A 19,087-nucleotide genomic window follows, 5' to 3' on the forward strand; every position below is an offset into this window, starting at 1 on the left:
TTTTCTTTTTTTTTCCTTTTTTATTGTTGGACATTTAAAATTCCAGTGTTATCCATATAATTTCACTTTTTGTAAGGTTTTTGCATAATCTTGTTTTAAGGCTGATAAGAGGGCTGTTGCCATGGAAACAGAAGAATCTGCCCTGGAACTGGAAGACAAGAAAAGGGATAGGACACGGACCCAGTAGCTACGGTTGAGAAAGACATGACATCACTAGGCTGCTCATTGGCATAAACTGGCATGATTGGAAGCAAATGAGCAAACCAAAGGGAGGCTTGTTTTTGGAGCTTGGGGGGGGGGGGGGGGGGGGGAATAAAATTAAAATTAAAACAATTGTGCAGTTGGAACTGTATTCCCAATTTGAAGCATCCATTCCAGCTCCAAGCTAGAATAGTCTAAACTTAAGCTCAAAGATACTTCAAACTGTCCAATACTTTAAAAGTTGGTTCTGCACTGCAAGTCCAAACCTCCCCGCTTGTCTATTTGTAAATTGTTATGGTGTAGATTATAAAGTGCTAGAGGTAGACTAGACAGGGTCATGCACCCCAGCTCCATTAACATTGAGACAAACTAGGTTCTACATGGCTACTGTTAGGGGGTTGTGGGGAAGGAAGGGGGGGGAGGGGCTGAAAAGGCCAGTCACCTGAAGTTTGAAAATTTCAACTACCATTGGAGAAATAGAAGCTTTGGGCCACATTTCTTCTAATATCAGAGGTAATACAATCTGTTTCCAAGGCAACTCACAGGGGCAGTTCATTCAACCCTGACAGCTTTGTTCAATCACCTTGGCAACAGCTTTGGATTAAAAGCAGTTTTACCACTGTAACACAGCACAAGTTCAAATCACAACAGAGGAAGTGTGACAACACTGATTCTAGATCACCATTTCTACCCAAAATGGGCACCTTCCCATTTCAACCTAGCAATAACCTGGTCAAACATACTGAAGAGGGCAAGGTCCCATCAAGCCAGACATTGCATTTCTGAATGCAATGAGCATAGTTTACGGCTCAGATCCAAAATGGCATCCTGAAATAAGTCTACAAAGGCAGACCAGAAATTAGATGGAAAGCCAATGTTTTCTGGAGCCAATAAGCCTTTCTCCACCAAATGACTTGAAATTTGGACCAAATAAAATCTGGTTGATTTATTTAAAGACCACTTCATTTTTCTTGGGAGAGTTTATGGGTGGTGCACCAAGCCACAGCTGATGTTTCACAGCAGAAACTGGAAGGGCCAGTGCCAATGGTCAATCAGGGTGACAGGGACGGGGGATTTCAGGGAAATGGTTGAATGGGATGAATGCCCATCTTTAGCAGCCAGGTTAGAAACGTTTGGGGCCCCATGGGGAGGCCTTTGCAGCTACGGGTGCCCCAAAACTTGGGAAGTCCTCAGAACTGCTCATGTCAGGGGCCTGGTGAGAGAGAAAAGGCAAAAATAAGTAATCTTCATATCAATTACACTTTTAAAAATACATTTGGCACCCAACACTGGGCTGAACATGTGCAATTCCCACCCTAATTTGGAATGGCCAACAGTCTGCAACCACAGCAGACAGCTGCAGCGTTCAAGTGCAAATCCAACTGCGGTTTCCAGAGAGTAACACAACCACAGCTCTTCTAAAATACAGGCCCCTAACCAACCCTCCACCCTGAGAGGCAAGAAATCACCAATGCCCAATGGAGCTCCCGGCCACAGTCAGCACTGGCATAGTCTGGCCTCATCCAAAGCCTGGTGCCTTAACCGAATGAGCCACCCAGCAGCACCACATCAATTGCATTTAAGCGAGTTTACAAATCTTGACATTGTACAAACGAGTAGAAAGTGGACAGTTCTGCAGACCCTTACCTTCTCACTGCTAGTTGTCCAGGGTGCCTCCCTCACCACAAAGCCCTTTGATGGGCCTCTGGGTTCCTCCGCCGTAGCACCTCCCCCACGAGGCTTCATGTAGGCCTGTTTCGATTCGTTCTCCACGACATCTGCCATCTACGGAGACAAAAAACATGATCAGCATTGCAGAACACACAACTAGTTTGAGCTCAGCTATGAATTGTATGAAAGCTTAGTTGGCTTTAACACACCACTCACACAATGACCGTCATTAAATACAAATGCGATATAATGACAATCAGACCATTTAAATGGGTTACAGCGCAGGCTGCTTCCAGGTTGAACATGGTTTTATTGTAATGAAGTAACTAACATATTCCTCCTCCAAGTTCAAGAGGTGATCAATAGCTTCATCCACAAATTCAGGGCGGCCCATCACAGTCACAACGTTGGGGTCTGCAGCTCCACTCTGAGGGAATCTTAGATCAACCTACGGATGAGAAACAAGGTCATAGATAAGGTGCAGGTTCAAAACTGCCACCAGTCCAGTCCAGTGATCCCACCTAGGGAATCTTCTGCAAGAAGATCCAGACGCCCTTTCTGCCTGTTGGTGTGCCCTCACCTTAAACTCCTCCATGATCTTGCGGATGCCTTTTCCACGAGCCCCGATTATTCGGGCGTGGACCCTGCTGTCCAGGGTGATGTCTTCCGAGATCATCTCCTCCAGCTCATCAACAATGGTCTGAATGGCGTCACGGGCAGACATGGTGTTCTGCTCATAACCAGTGATGGTGATCTGATCCTGCAAGCCATTGGCGAAACATTACATTATAGTTATTTAGCTGACCTACAGTTGATTAGCCAAACAGGTTTCCCCTGGAACAAAGCAGGATTAAGGGTCTAGCTCAGGGGTCTCCAATCTTATCCAGAAAGGGCCGGTGTGTGTGCAGGTTGTTGTTTTAGCACAGGACTAAGACAGCTGATTCTACTCATCTAGGTCTTGATTAAAGACCACGATTAGTTCATTAGTATAATCAGGTGTGTTACTGCTGGGTTAAAACAAAAACCTGCACCCACGCCGGCCCTTTTAGGATAAGATTGGAGACCCCTGGTCTAGCTCAAGGGCTCAACTGCTGTGGCTGAACCACCAACCTTCCAAGCCCAGGCAAGCAACTTAGCCACTTAGGCTACAGGCTGATCCCACATATGCAGATGGCCCAAAAACAGAAGCAGATACAGATCTGAATTCCTGATTGCATGGAAGGACAAGATTTCATGAAACGGCCAACCTGATTCTCATCATTCTTCTCTGGGAACTGGATGTTGACATCGTGTTCGGTGCGGATCTGGGTGATGATGGCGCCTTTACGGCCAATGATTTTGGGGTGATACTTTGGGTCCACAGTGATGGTCAGCTTGAAGCTCCTGAGAGCCTAGAAGGGGAAAGTAGGGAGGGGGAATTTAGGTTTGTCCGTGCAGCTCCTTCAAACTAAACCGGTAGCTTCAAACCCAGTTTTGCTGTGTTTGATAGGCAGACCCACAGCCCCACCCACCCGGTCCTCCTGCTCAGCTTGCAGCTCTTTGACTCGATCCAGGAGGCCATCTTTGGCGCGGTCCAAGTGATTGACCAGGCCGGTAATGGAGATGATGTCCGACTGCAGCTCAGGAGCAGGCACTTGAATATTGACCTGAGGGAGAGAGAGGTGACATTGATGAGTCCTTTTTTTGCAATTTCACTTTGAAATAAAACTGAAATAAAATTCCAGGGACTAGAAAACCTAGAGTAAAAGTGTAGGCCTCATTTCAAAAGGTCACTCAGTTAACCCAAGCACAGAAACACTGCAGCTTAACTTGAACTATTACAGTTTTGATATTTAGATAAAGGCAGATGAGGTTACTCAATTCTGACAAAGTCCTCAATGTCATACAATTTGTGGTCACTTCATCCATCAAATTGCAGTTACAGTCACCGTCATATCACATCCGGTTGTGCAGTATTGACCTATCAACATGCAAAAACACTGACTGCATTGCTCACTATGCCTTGAACAACTGCAATGAAAACCTACCTCATATTCATCCATCATCTTTCGAATTCCACTTCCCTTCTGGCCAATAATGTAACGATGAAGCTCAAAGGGTACTTCCACCTCTATGCTCACAGGGACCAAAGCCTACAATGGGGGAAACACAACAGACTGTTTTGAAGGATGTCAGAATTGCCCATGTCAGGAGCGTAAGATGAAGGTCTCAATAAATCGTGCCAAGCAACGTGAGAAGGACACGAACCTTGAGTGCTTCCACGGCCGCCTCGCACCTTTCCTTGCGGCCAGAGAGCACAATGACATCACACTTCTTGGGGGTGGAAGGGTTAATCTCCTTGACTTCACCAACTGCTTCACCATTCTCTTGGACAGGGGCCTCAGCAGGGGGAGCTGAGCAACAGAGGAGCAGGTTATGAATAGGGGGCAAGGGCAGCAATCTACACATTTCCACAGTTTCACATCAGACTACTTTCATCTGAATTTCTATGCATCATGCAGCTTAATCCCCAAGTTAATGCAATTTTAATGCCAATCTTACAGACCCTATTTCCCTGCTCCTTAATTTAATGCTCACTAATTAATGGGATGGATTTATACCTCTCTGAATTTATAATGAAAACTAAAAACGTCCTTTTGATATTTTCAAAACATGCTACAAAACGTTGGTTCCGAATGGATATTCACTTCCAAGTTATATATTATTATATTATTGCCATTTGGCAGACACTCTTATCCAGAGCGACATACAGTTGACAGTTCAGTAATGATTGGCATACCCACTAAGCACTCAGTGCTGACTGGTTAAATATAAATCTCTTTGTTATACAAGAAATGCAATTAGATAACAACAAAATCCTCATGTTGTGGGAAATCGCAAAACGTTTTAGTGTAAGTTTAATTGTCCCAAACAGTTTGTGGAGCATGACAAAAAAAATTCTGTAACTGTAATAAATTAACAGTTAAAATGTTTTTGAATGCATAAAAGGCAATTAAAGATGACATCCATCTAATGCAAAAAATAACGATGCAAATAAATATCATGAATCAATTTGACTAGTCATCTAATAAATCAACCATTTAAGCAAAGCGCAAACACAAACACACCCTTTACAAGGGTAAGTGATATGAAAGCATTTCAAGGCATGTCACGTTAGAAGATTCAAAACTTGTTAAATCAGGATCCCCCTCACTCTCACCTTGGGGATCCTCTCGATCTGGGAATTTAATCTGCACATTGTGATCTCTGGTGATCTGCTGGATCCGAGATCCCTTGGGACCCATTATCGAGCGGTGAAACTTCTGGGCGATCACGCACTCCATCGTCACCTGAGCATCCTGCAAAACGGCCCACAATTACAAGCTGCAGTGCATTCTACATTCGAAAACAACGTCTGCGGAAACCCAACGCTAGGAAACTAAGCGCAGGTAACGGTAGCCAGCTTCCCTTTTGAGCAAGCACTCACCAGGTCCTCGACGATCTCCTGCATGCGTTTCTTGGCGGCCTCCACGCAGTCCTTGGCTCCTTTCAGGGTGACTTTATCGCTCTGGGAGCCAGTGCGAGGGAAGCTCACCATCACTCCGCCGTACTCGTCTGCGAGGTCCCGGAGCACCTGGCCACGGCGGGCCACAAAGTAGCGGTGGTGCTTAGGGTCAACTGTCATGAAGTCCTCCACAATGTTGTCCTGGCGACCAGAAGACATGGTCAAAAATTTACCCTTTTATCCGCCCCAAAAGAATATTACAAAAACATTTTAACTTCGGGGGAAAAGAGAACCGACAAGTAAGACACATGGGAAGATGTGACCAAGTACTTTTAAAGACAGACCATACTATTACAGCTACCAGTTTGACATCTACATTTTCAATCCTCTACATTATTAAAGGTATATACAGTACCAGTCAAAAGTTTGGAAACACCATGCCCTTTTCTGGCTTTTTTGATGAATGTTTTATTTCCATAGATACTTCAAGGGTCTTTTCTCCTGAATAAATTCAACAGGAAGAAATGTTACAACAGTGGTCAGCAACCCAGTTCCTGGAGATCTACCGTCCCGTAGGTTTTCATTGCAACCCAAATTTGGCACACCTGATTGTTAGCAGCTCAACAGGATTTTTAGCTGTTGAATGAGGTGTGCTTCGCTATGGTTGGAGTGAAAACCTAAAGGACGGTAGATCTCCAGGAATGGGGCTGGTGACCCGGATCTACAGCTTATCTGGCAGCACGATGGTTTGAGGCTCATCTGATACCTTGGACCCTTGATGACATAAAGCCATTTAGCCAACAAATGTATTATTTTATTTGACATTGTTAATTTTCTCAAATGCATAAAAAGTACTTTAATTACTACATAGTGAAATCAATATGTACAAAAATATCCTTTAATAAAAGCTGAGAATCTGTACTTTGACCATGTATGAATTGTTTGATTACATTACATTAATGGCATTTGGCAGACGCTCTTATCCAGAGTGACATACAGTTGATAAGACTAAGCACGAGACAATGCTCCCCTGGAGGGTTAAGGGCTGTGCGGCTGTGCGGATGTAATTGTGGCTACACCGGGGATCGAACCACCAACCTTGTGGGTCCCAGTCAACATAGCACTTTAATAAACTAAGTTTATACAATGATTTATAACAGCCTCGGGAAAGGGTTGGGGGAAAAAAAGAAAGCCTCACATTTACATTCCCAGGCTTTCTACATGTGGTGGAGAGCAGAAGTCAGTTATTGTGCTTACAGTGTAAGCCCTATTACAAGGGATGAGACTGCACTGCACATGGACTTCAAGGCCAACAGGTACAACCCACTTCATCTCAGAACCGGCAGAACGGGGGGGGGGGGGGGGGGGGGGGGTCTTGTTCAACGAGAACAGTAGGTGCCTCACCAGGCTTTTTATGAGTTCTTCCAGCTCCTTCTGTGCCTGCCCCACAGCCTCCTCCGTGCCCACCACCGTAATCAGCTCCTGGTCCTTATCATCGGACGTGGGGAAGATTATCCTCGCGCCGGTGCTGTCGCGCACTTTCCGGATGTTGGCGCCACCCTTTCCGATGAGGAACTTGTGGTATTCCGGCTTGGCTCGCAGCTCCGCCGTGTGGCTCTTGGTTTGCTGGGGGACGAGCGATGGAAGAAGCTCAGGTGAGCGAATCGAGAGGGACGACCCTTCATGGTGTAGAGATGTGTGTGCCTAGCGATGCATCCGCCAGCTAGCTAGCTTACCTTCTCCTCGGCCAGCGACAGCAGCTGGCGACGGGCCTTCTCCACGTCCTCTGCGGGGCCGCGGATGGTCACCGTGTCGATGCCGGAGCCCTCGCTAGGGAAGTGGATATGGACGCCGCCGCACTCCTCCATTATGGAGCGCACAAAGCGGCCCTTGGAGCCGATCAGGGAGTTGTGCAGCTTCGAGGGGATGGACACTTCCATCTCCGTGATGTTCGCCTGTAACGTTTGTGCGCGGTTGCATTAGCGAAACCACCGACCGCCACATTTCACTAAATAGAGTGGCCATGTGCCTTGCGTGGTCACCTCTGTAGTACACTTACAGTAGATAGCGGCAATGAACACTGCAGTAAAGTGCATTATGGAAATGTACACATGAAAGGATCGTGTCGGAAGGGAACCTACAAACAGCGTTTGGAGACCCTTACCAGCTCCTTCTGGATGGCCAAGATGCGGTTCTTAGCGGCCTCGCAGTTGGCCTTCTTCCCAGTTATGATGATCATCTCAGAGTTGCTGTTCTCTGCAGGCAAGTCAATCTTAGTGTTGGTCTCCTCACGAATCTGAGAAGGGAGGCGTTAGGTCAATGCGGGGCTCAACCATTTCTCCAAAATCGAGAGCGATTTTCATTAGTCTTACCTTCTTGATATTTGCTCCTCCTTTTCCAATGATGTTCTTGTGGAACTGCTTGAAGATGGGGACAGAAACAGTAAAGCTGTTCTCCACCTACAAAGAAAACATCAAGTTGCAAATTTTACACAAGCAATTTGAGTACTATCAAGATCATACACCAATTGCAAAGTATGTTACGAGCTGAAAACAAAGAAAAAAGTATTGATCATCACCAAGGTCATACAATCGAATGTTGTGGCTCGCAATAAAATCTCACTGCGCATATCTGATTACATTAAAGGCTGGGATTAAGATCAAATACGGATACAGTGTACTCCAACAAATCATTACTTTAATGCTCTGCTATAGACGAGTCCAATCGCTTGTGTTCCAACAACCGCCTGGGGAAGCGTATACTTGGATATTCATTTCCACAGAGAGACTGCTGGACAGAAATCATGTCAATTAGGGCTGCCCATTATATCCTATATATATAGTCATCACAAAAGACTGCTAGGACGGCGATGGGTAGCATTCATTTAAACCCATGTCCTGTTAAACTGATTGGCTGTGCATGTGCAATTTCTTCAATAAATGCATTTGTTTTTTTATTCAGTGGGCATAGGCTATTTGTTATTTGTTATTTGTATATATGGGGCTTATATTAGCAGTGTACCTAAGGCAGAAATACATTAGAACAGTGCTCATTTCAATATGTGTTTATTTATCGCAAGTCATATAGTCATCGCAACATTCAACAGAATTCTGAAACGCAGAATTACAACCAAGTGAAAATAAGATGGTTGAAAAACTGTGGATGATTGGCAGCAGTTAAATCACAAACTGAGATAATGGTCATTGAAATCTTTGGAGGACTGGCAGGGCTCCAGACTACAACTAATATGGTTACATTTCATGACCATTTTTTAAAAACCATTTTTATGGGCTTGAAAATAAATTTAAAAAAAAGGGGGGGGGGGGGGGGGGGGCAAAAAGGTTGAGAACCATCCATCCATTATCTTAACCCGCTTATCCTGAACAGGGTCACAGGGGGCTGGAGCCTATCCCAGCATACATTGGGCAAAAGGCAGGAATACACCCTGGACAAGTCGCCAGTCCATCGCAGGGCACACACACCATTCACTCACACACTCATACCCACGGGCAATTTAGGCTCTCCAATCAGCCTAACCTGCATATCTTTGGACTGTGGGAGGGAACCGGAGTAACCGGAGGAAACACGTGCAACACGGGGAGAACATGCAAGCTCCACACAGAGAGGCCCGGCCGACCGGGATTCAAACCCAGAACCTCCTTGCTGTGAGATGGCAGTGCTACCCACTGCACCATCCGTATTATACACACTGGGCTGGAGCCCTGACAGGCTTAAAATACTCCAAAATAAAATAAAACAGATGTGACAAAAGACAACCATGTTGTTAACTGCAAGCATGTAAACCAATTACTTTCAAGTAATAAACTAGGCACTCAATAAACCTCAGCATTTCAACTATGAAACAAAACTACAACTAATCTTTTGCATGACCTTTCCCCCCACCCCCTCTCTCAACATGCTCAAGGCTTTACTACCATCAGTAATCCCAAGCCGTACCATTTCAGCCACTATCTTCTGCATGAACTTGGAGCATTTCTCCACTTCAGTTCTGGGCCCACGCAACTGAACAATGTCGCTCTTCTGCGCTGGGTCAGGAAAGTTGATTATGACCTTCAGGAAAAAGAAAGGACAGCATTAGTTTCGGGGCAGATCCCATGCTTCTTTCCACAAAAGACTACATTTTAAAATAACCTTTCAAATATGAGCGCCACATCAGAAATCAAGCACGTTTAAGATCAGATCAAAGCAGATGAGCCCCGGAGCAGTTTTATACTTCTGGGTAGTCAGCAGAGCATTTATACGTGTGCAGCAGGTTGCACAGGTTGCACAAGCTACGTAATCACATTTCTTATATAAAATTTAAAGCATTTATAACATGCATTTACTGGAAACGTATGTCGGTATCGACAAAACCCTTCTTATTGAGTCTAATCAAACCAATTCAGATTGGGTGTTTTTCTCCTGTTGTGAATTTTAAACAGGAAGTTATCCAATATTATACGAATGGCTGCTATACCACGTCACATCACCAGGCAACCAAACTTCATCTGTGAGGCGTATGTGGGCAGCGGTTGCCAACTACGAGGGCGTGGTTTGCAACCTTCCGCAAATGCCGCACATACCGAATAACCACAAGACAGACCGAGTTTTTACATGCACTCCACAGAAGACTCCAATCACCCTCACCTCTGGGAATTTTTCCCGGACTTCCTTAATCTTCTCCCCTTTCTGCCCAATTATGGCTCTGTGAAAACGCTGTTCAATAATCATGTCCTTTGTACGCTCGTTCTCCTGGAGGAGGAAAGAAAAGAAAGGTCAGTAGCTTTAGAGCAGCGTTTTTCAAGTCCAACTCCAGTCCTCGGGACCCACTGGCCAGAAGGTTTCTGTTGTCACCAGGAACTCACACCTGATTTAACTAATCGAGGGACACACAGGTGTGTGAGCTGCTGGTTACAACTGTGTGGCAAGTGAGTCCCGAGGACAGGAGTTGAGAAACGCTGCTGTAGAGGATGCTCTGTAGCCAGTGGACATTAAGGTCGGCCTCGGTGGTCCGGAGAAAGCGGACCCTCACCATGCGTGACGCCAGCTCCAGCAGCTCCTTCTTGGCTTCTTGCACACCCTGGGGGTCCCCCTCGATGCGGATCAGGTTGCTCTTCTCGTTATCAGGGGGGATGCGGACGGACACCTTGTGCAGGTCCTTGATGCGGTTAACTAAGTGCGCAGGAGGGGTTAGCATTACACTCCCCAATTCATCTGCCTTGCCCATTATGCAAACTTACACATTTCAGAGGATGACAATAAAATAAATGCACTAATTTTGAACCACCAAAGAGAAGATACAGGGACAGGGTTACAATAGTGTTCGATTTTGCAGGTAGTTGACAGCGAATGTGGGTTGTGGTGCTGCAATCCTGTCCCCATACGAACTTTAGCACAACCAATTATGACAACTTTCCATACTCTTCAATTTCAAAAATGTAACATTTCAAAACTTTATCGACTATCGATATTTACAGGCTTTTGGTTATTTTCAAGGTGACAGATCCATACAATCCGATTCTAATGTTTCCAATTCTCTCACGGATAACATTCTTTACCAAAAAGCAAAAATATAAATAACATTTTAGGCATTTTTACAAAACTGGGGGTGTGGTATCATTCATTGTGTTCTTCATATTTCATCACAGCATTTACATGTACTGGAATTGCGATACCCAGCTGAGCGGTTTAAAACTCAACAGCAGAAGTTTGCAGAATAGGGCATGTTACACTAGACTGCGTTCACCCCTCAGCACTGATGCAACATGAAGCGACGCAGAACGAGCAGAGCCAGAAAACATTTCTCACTTCAAAGAGCCGGCGAGACCGCTGACACTTACTGTTGGCACCGCCTTTTCCAATCAGGTGTCGGTGGAACTTGGGATCCACGCTGATCTCGGTGTAATCCATACGGCTAACCTGTCACGGAAACAGGCAAGTCCGTCAAACCGATTTCACCCATGAAATACACTGAAATTCCAAGTGAAAATGATAAAAACTAATTAATTGAAATCCTGTGACAGTGGTCTGGCCTAGAGAACATCGAGGGCAGTGTGTTTCACACTTACCAGGTCTGTGACAATGGCTTCAATCTGGCTCTGCACCAGCTGCATGTCCTTGGTGGGTCCCTCCAAAGTAATTCTATCCTCACCCTCGGTGAATTCAATGTGGACCTGCAAAAATGATATTATTAAACCTATTTGACTAGATAGTCACATTAAGATTAAAACCTCTTTGACAAGTGAGACCTAGCCAAAACCGTATAAAAGCGCATACAAAAACAGCAAAAATAACAATAGTACACAACAATAAAACCAACATGAAAGGAGACATAAACTGAAACAGTGTTAAGTAATTGAGGCTTTAAAACAAGAACAGGTCACAGACAACATATCCATTATCCGTCTTTTAAAATCTGGTAACGAGATGAGATACTCAAGTTATAGTTTAGCCTGCAACTCGTTCTAGGACCATGGGCCTTGATAGAACAAGCTCATCTTGCACAAAGATAAGGCTGCTGTCTCTCCACTCACATATGTACAGGTTTTTACAAACCAACCATTTAGTAAAGGAGGACAAAGACCAAACCTTAGGCATCTGCTGGGTGATTTTCGCCAGATTTTGCCCCTTCTTGCCGATGATGAAGCGGTGAAGCCAAGACGGAGCGGAGACGGAGGACACAGTATAGCTGTTGGCCTGCCCAGATACGAGAGTCCAGTTAGCCACAACCGAAACAAACCTGCAATATATGCAGCTTTTCCTTTCAACCAACAGTCAACTTAGGCCTTTGAAACAAGATGGATTAAATTCCTTATAGTATGCACTTCAATGCTGAAAGATTAGATTAGATTTGATTAGATTTGCTGTCACTGCCTTCAAAGGCAATGAAATGCATCCTCTGTATTTAACCCATCCTAGTTACCTAGGAGCAGTGGGCAGCCATAGTACAGCGCCCCGGGACCAACTCCTGTACACCAAGGGGCAATTTAGACTCTCCAATGAGCCTAAACTGCATGTCTTTGGATTGAACTTTCGGTAACCCATGCAGACATCGGGCGAACATGCAGAAATCCACGCTGAAAGGCCCGGGCAGGGCTCAAACCCACAGCCTTCTTGCTGCGAAGCAATGGTGCACCAACTGCTCCACCGTGTGGCCCCAAGGCACTGAAAACAAGCAGATGTTGCAGACCTCCAGCCCTGGAGTGAGTCCTCATAGTGATAATGTACCTTGGCGTAGACTTCAGTGAGCGCCTGGCCAAGTCTATCTGGTTCTCCGCGGAGGATGACCGTTTCAGAGCTGCTGTCAGGTGGTGGGATCTCGACCGAGACTCCAGTCTTCTCCAGGATCTCCTGCAAGGTGTTCCCTTTGGGGCCGATCACGTACTTGTGCTGAGATTTCTTCACTTCCACTGCGATGGTAGTGGCATTCTTCTTCTGCATTGAACAGAGTAGCAGAGGAAAGGTTTACATGCTTAGTCATAACCCCAGAAGTAAGCCCAATGAAGCAGCATTCAAACCAAAGTGAGTCAGAGTTAGGGCACAACCCAATTCCTGTGGCATAAGCAGGATTGATGTACAAATCAACAGATCACTAATGAGCCACTCACTCAATCCACTTTTGTAGAGTGTCAAGTAGTGGTCAAAGATGCGCAAATGAGTCTGAAATCAGGTCTGCTTAATTTCAATCACGAACAAGACTATTAAGGCCATATCTTTAGATAAAGGCTCATTATGGAGCCATTTAACATGGCATAAATCATGTTGCCTTTTTTGTGAGCACAAAATTATTTTCACCTACTACAAAAAACAGTGACAGGGAGGCTCAATCACATGACTAGAGACATGATTCACCTCATTTGGCGCTTCAGATATTGTGGTACTTGTAGAGAAGGACATTTGAGGTTTGCTGCATAATATTAAATGGCTACAACTTAGGCAACCATTTACTTTCATAAATCAAGAGAATAACAAATAGTACCACGCCCAGAGGGATTTGCAATGTTTGCATTTCAAAAACTATCCATCTATACAATTATATATTTAATGAAGCAGTTCAAGTTAAGTATCCTGCTCAAGGGTATAAAGCCACAAACCACCTGGAATTTATACAGGCAACATCTTGATTAACAGCTCTTAATAATTGATACACTGCTGCCACTTTACATTTGGCATTTCTCCAATCATACGGATGAATATTTACCAAAGGAATTTGGCCCAAGTATCCTGCTGAAGTACTGGGTGGGGCTGCAAGTCTCAGCTCTTTACCCAGAAGGTGATAGTCACCCACAAATGCGAAGCATTTAAATCTGCATTGCTGGTTGCATGACAACCACAATTGATAGTATCCATTGTGGAAGGTACTTTATGGTTTGCAATACATGGTTTGGTGCCCACTTGTACCCCTCCTTAGTTCTCACGTTGTAATCAAGCCAATGTTTAGTTAAAATTGGAATGGATTTTTTGAAATTTGTTGACTTATACTGAGCAATACTGGGTCTATTGTCAACATGAGATCCATACAACAGCTAAGTGGCTTACCTTCTCTTCATAAATCTTCTTGATCAAGTTCACGGCCAGGGCCACTTGCTCCTTCTCCCCAGTGATGACTATCTCGGTCTTGTTGACGCTAGGCGGTGGAACATTGATGCGCGCACCAGTCTCCTGCATCATCTCTCCCACCGTCTTGTTGAAGGCTCCGGTGATGAAGGGGTGGTACACCTTATCAATGTTCACCCGCTCCACAGCACGCTTGTCCTAACAGATGAGGACAGAGAAGTAAATACTTTATTTGCCTCAATTGAGGGATACTTTCCTTTTATTTCACACATACTGGAAATGAATTCATAGTTGCAGTGTAGCAATCAAACGACTCAATAAAAGGGGGTGACCTCAGCTCAACATGTTCTAAACACAGAGACTGTTGGAGGTTTACCCCCCTTCAATCAAAGGCAATGAGGAGGAATATTAAGCTGTTGATTAATTGACAGGTATCCTTCAAATTACATTTGTAAACGTTTCCCCATTTAAGAGATCAACCTAAGTAAATTACAGTGACTATATGACGAGTCTATAGTGGTGTCACAACTTCCATCTTTTGCGCATCTTTGCCGGAAGGACGACTATCTTTGTTTTACTTCCGGTTTGCCACAGATTGGCAATTTCCACTTCATGCTTTTCTTTAAAAAGGCCGCATTCTATTGATCTAGGTAAACCAGCACTGTGAACCCTTGCGTGTGTGACCGGCAGATTAGTGACTGCTTCGTTGACTTGTGTACGACCATATTTGCATTTTACAACTCATCTAGCCCCTTTTGATTTGTTTGCCGATTGGATTTTGACCCTTGCTTCCTCCCTTACAACTGACTCCTGCCAAGCCCTTTTTGGCTTGTTCACCCCAGTGCTTCATCCGTGCTCGACCCGGGTCGTAACAGTGGTTCTGATGTGGCGGCAAGCCACAAAGGCAGGGCTTTGCCGCTTTATGCAATAATCACTGAATCTTGACAAGGCAGGTCTTGCAAGCCAACATTCCATTTCATTTGAATTCCCCAGGCAAATCTAACGCACTGGAGTGAGTATCCCATGAGTGCAGACATCGCTTCAGCCGGTTGCTTTATGGGTAAAACTTTTTTGAAGGGAGAATTGTATCCAGCTAGCTGAGAAGATATCACCACAGTTGCATCATGGTCTTTACTGTTTTATTGTACATTTAAATAAGTTTCCCTGTTGTCTTAACATGTCTTGCTTGCTGGCCAACTCAACCAGCCTTGTTAGGAGTCATTAAGTCTCTGCGGTCACATCATGTAAGAATTAAATAAAATAAATGACATACTCTTTAAGACATTTATTGCCACCATGTCCCATAAAACACCAAGATAAAGGTGATAAGATTGTGAGCGGGGAAGAAGCGATTACAGACCATAAATTCTAAAATTCAAAACACTAGTGCGCCAGTAATCGCAAAGGTCAAGTCAACAACAGAAACGCCAGTATGTCGGAACACAGGAATTAAAACAGCCGGTAAAGCGAAGGAGCAACCATAGCTGGGATGCGCTTAAAGTAAAAGTAAGTGTAAGTTTCCGAGAGAAACGTACCTGCTCAGCAGAGATGAGCAGGATCTCGTGCTTGGCCTTCTCCAAGCCCTCCTTGGTGCCAGAGATCTTGATGTAGTTGCTGGGGTCATCGGGGCGGGGGATCTGGATTTTGGTGGCGGTCTTCAGTTCCAGTTCCTGCAGCTTCTCCCCATTCTTGCCGATCACGAAGCGGTGGTGTTCTTTGGGTATGGCCACAGTCGCCGAGGCCTGCCAAGCACAAGAAAGCTGCTCAGTACCACAGCACGGTTTCCCCAATACCTCTGTGTATTCCTATATGACAACACCATCCATTATGACGCCTCTAGGGGGAGAAAAGTCTCATTACAAGAGGAAAAAAACGACAAGAGTAAATCTAGTAAACTAATAACGATTATCTTTAAAAGCCCATGCAAGATCACCCCATTTTTTTAGTTTTCACAAGGGTAGGTTAGAAGATAAGTGGATACTTTATCAGACAAGACTGCCCACTCTGCAAAACGACTCGAAGGGAATTACCAAACAGGTGACTGATTAACTCTGCGCTTGCCTGAGTCTGCAGTCGGGACACAATCTCCTTGCGGGCCTTCATGACTGCGTCCAGTTTCCCAGACACCATGATGGAGAGACCCTGATCCTTGGCCATGGAGAGTTCCAGATGGGCGCCGGTCTTATGCATGATGTCAACGCAGATCTTGGCCTGGTCTCCTTCACCGAACTGGCTGATGTCCTTGTACTTGCGCTCTTCCAGAGGCACGTGGAAAACCTGGAATCCAGAGTACGTGAATGACCCGCCGTGCAAGCGTACGGACATACAAGCCATAAGACCAAGCCACCAACCAGCTGAGATGAGAGAAATCTGAAAACGTCCGCGAGTACGCACTAGGCTGTCCACACCAAAGCGCAGAGTAAAAACTACTATTTCCATGATGACCCGAGTTAACTGTAACGGTAAATCACAAATTGTTCTAAAAATCCGGTCTATAGACTTGACATGCTCAGTTTTCTAAACGGCAACCTCGGAAAGCCAACATTCTAAAACTGGACAGTTCACACCGATAAAACTTTCTTCGTAAAACGTTCTAAAACTGCATTCAAACCTGGGTGATGACCGATGACTTCAGAGGCTTGATCTTGGTCCAGGCGTTGGCCGAATCCTGAGTCCCCTCGGGCGAAGACGCCTTCTCGGGCAGAGGGGGGAAGGCATCCTTGTAGGTCGGCAGTGCCTCCTCATCACCCGCACTGCTTGGCCCGCCCGAGGCAGCTAGCGGAGAGAAGGCCGGAGTCAGTCACGGGCGAGTGTTCGCACGGCCATTTCCTAAATTTCCTGTCTGAGACTGAATGCAACAATGAACTATGAAGTGCAGTCAGAGCCCTCCAAGGTCATCACTTACCACCAGCCTGCTCAGGCAAGAGACCGTTGCGGTGCTCATTGAAGCTTTCCTGTGTAAGTACGGCGACGGAGCTCATGGTCGAAATCCCACTTTTACACGAAGTCCGAGTGTGCCACTTTAAAAAATAATAACAATAATGAATTTGTTAAAGCAAGGAAACAAACCCCACTCAATATACACTGGGGTCAAGAATTATTGGGACTCCTGCAAAATTTTTTTTACAAAACTTGCTCTAAACTAAAGATAATACAGTTGACATAAGCTTTATTTTGCAGTGTGCAAAGTATTAATGATTCCATGGAATCAACCGAACAAATACCTTGTGCAAACACCCACTGTAAAGACGACAGCTGTGAGTCTTTTCTTATAATTTGTGCTGATGTCAGAGAACACATTTGGGTGGATTTTTGGACCATTCCTCCATGCAGAACTTTTAAGAAATCATTGATATCATTGAACACCCCCCCCCCCCTCTCTTTAGTTCCCACCAGAGGTTTGTCATGGGATTTAAGTCTGGAGACTGAGAAGGCCATTTTACTGAACCATTTGTGTGTAGATTTTGATGCATGCTTGGGAGTCATTGTCCTGCTGGATTACATTATCAAGACTTAGCTTCCTAGCAGAGTCAAGATTTCTTGGTACTTCATTGAGCCATTGAAAACTTAAATAGTGCCCATGGACCACTGGCAGCAATCAATCTCCAAAACATCAATAACCCACCTCCATATTTCACAGTAGGCATGAGGTGCTTCTCCTGGTATGCATTCAATTTTTGCACCAAACACGTTGACGATGTGGGGTGTGGGGCGACATGGCTCAGGCAGTAAGAGCAATTGTCCAGCAGTCGGAGGGTTGCTGGTTTGATCCCCGGCCCGGGCTGTGTCGAAGTGTCCCTGAGCAAGACACCTAACCCCCAAATGCTCCTGACAAGCAGGAGCCTTGCACAGCAACCAATCGCCGTCGGTGTGCGAGTGTGTGTATGAATGGGTGAATGGAGAAGCATCAATTGTACAGCGCTTTGGATAAAGGCGCTATATAAATGCCTGCCATTTACCATTTACCATGATGAGTATGGCCAAAACGTTCAATTCTGGTCTCATCAGACCATAGCACTCTCTTTCAGTCATAATTCAAATGTGGTTTGGCAAACTCAAGATGCTTGGTTCTGTTTATTGTGCTCAGTAAGGGGCATCATCTTGACAACCTTTGAAAGAGTTAGGTGGAATGGAGGGTTTTTTGTTGTTGAAGATTTGGGAGACCCCAAGACACAAACAATCTCAGCAATTCTTAAACTGCGATGCTTCCCCCCCCTCACCATCTTCAATACCGTCCAATGGATATCATTTACACACTGGCATCCTCTACCAGCCAAGTTTGCAACCATTCCATGTTTTACACCTTTTTATTATTACCCTTAGACAGCCAGGTGGTATGTTTATCCTTTTATGCATGTTTTTGCAGCCATTACTGGACTTGTGATGGTTAATTACGGTCTGTGACTGCTGACAGTGCTTCAGCCGTTCCCACGCTGAGTTTAGCATCGCTACCTAATTTTCTAAACTCTAGTGAAACGGGATGTAATGGCACAATAAGACAATATAGTTCCTTTTCGGCATAAATTTACTAAATTAAGTAAAAATGCATTGGCAATTTCACTTTGATTTTATTTAAAATAATTGTTAGGGGTGCCAGTAATTTTGGCACCTGTGGATTTCAGAATTAAAATAAAGAGTAAGAGTACGTTTATTGAAATAAAAGTATAGTTTTCCCATGTTTGAACAGCACTATCATTATCAATGCAGTTTATTATATGCAGCCTTTTTTTCTCCATTTTTATTAAGGCTGCCAATAATACTGGAGGCCACTTCAGATCATGAAATCAGCTCATCTTGTGTGCCAGTTGTAATATTTTGCTCCTGTTATAGGACATTTTATGTCACCCATTACAACAAGTCCACAGGTGAAAATGAGCCTTTTAGGCAAGCATGGCACTTTCACAGAAACACATATGCAGAATGATAGTGCCCTCCCCCTGTTATACAACTTGTAAAGTACAATTGGTCTTCATCCATCTTATAAATGGTCGAATGGACAATTCTAGCATTTTTGAAATGTGCCTTTTAATAAAGGGACAGGATTGGTGTGCAAACCAAAATATTAATTTTCCATTGTATAAAACTACAAATAATTAGTCTAAATCTTAAAAGTTCAAAAAGGATATTGTATGCCTGTACATCCTGATAGCAGAGAACAAAGGGTAACATACACAT

General features: G+C 44.6%; 1 protein-coding gene across 2 annotated transcripts in view; it reads right to left on the reverse strand.

The window, feature by feature from the left end:
- Positions 1-19,087, reverse strand: part of hdlbpa (high density lipoprotein binding protein a) — a 24,839-nt gene continuing 5,752 nt past the window's right edge. For both annotated transcript variants that reach the window (XM_061238571.1, XM_061238569.1), the window contains exons 3-28: positions 16,818-16,932; positions 16,524-16,687; positions 15,974-16,189; positions 15,448-15,654; positions 13,895-14,110; positions 12,584-12,790; positions 11,945-12,052; positions 11,425-11,529; positions 11,197-11,275; positions 10,389-10,528; positions 10,004-10,108; positions 9,314-9,427; positions 7,729-7,815; positions 7,521-7,652; positions 7,093-7,311; positions 6,761-6,982; positions 5,339-5,557; positions 5,072-5,210; positions 4,120-4,265; positions 3,900-4,004; positions 3,384-3,518; positions 3,120-3,263; positions 2,453-2,632; positions 2,204-2,320; positions 1,849-1,986; positions 1-1,414 (exon numbers count right to left, since the gene is read on the reverse strand). In XM_061238571.1, the coding sequence (XP_061094555.1) occupies positions 1,325-1,414; positions 1,849-1,986; positions 2,204-2,320; positions 2,453-2,632; positions 3,120-3,263; positions 3,384-3,518; positions 3,900-4,004; positions 4,120-4,265; positions 5,072-5,210; positions 5,339-5,557; positions 6,761-6,982; positions 7,093-7,311; positions 7,521-7,652; positions 7,729-7,815; positions 9,314-9,427; positions 10,004-10,108; positions 10,389-10,528; positions 11,197-11,275; positions 11,425-11,529; positions 11,945-12,052; positions 12,584-12,790; positions 13,895-14,110; positions 15,448-15,654; positions 15,974-16,189; positions 16,524-16,687; positions 16,818-16,893 (3,810 nt within the window). In that variant the 5' untranslated portion in view covers positions 16,894-16,932 and the 3' untranslated portion in view covers positions 1-1,324. The remainder of the gene's footprint in view (positions 1,415-1,848; positions 1,987-2,203; positions 2,321-2,452; positions 2,633-3,119; positions 3,264-3,383; positions 3,519-3,899; positions 4,005-4,119; positions 4,266-5,071; positions 5,211-5,338; positions 5,558-6,760; positions 6,983-7,092; positions 7,312-7,520; positions 7,653-7,728; positions 7,816-9,313; positions 9,428-10,003; positions 10,109-10,388; positions 10,529-11,196; positions 11,276-11,424; positions 11,530-11,944; positions 12,053-12,583; positions 12,791-13,894; positions 14,111-15,447; positions 15,655-15,973; positions 16,190-16,523; positions 16,688-16,817; positions 16,933-19,087) is intronic.

The sequence above is a fragment of the Conger conger genome, chromosome 4, assembly GCF_963514075.1.
Source record: "Conger conger chromosome 4, fConCon1.1, whole genome shotgun sequence".
NCBI classification, from domain to species: Eukaryota; Metazoa; Chordata; class Actinopteri; order Anguilliformes; family Congridae; genus Conger; species Conger conger.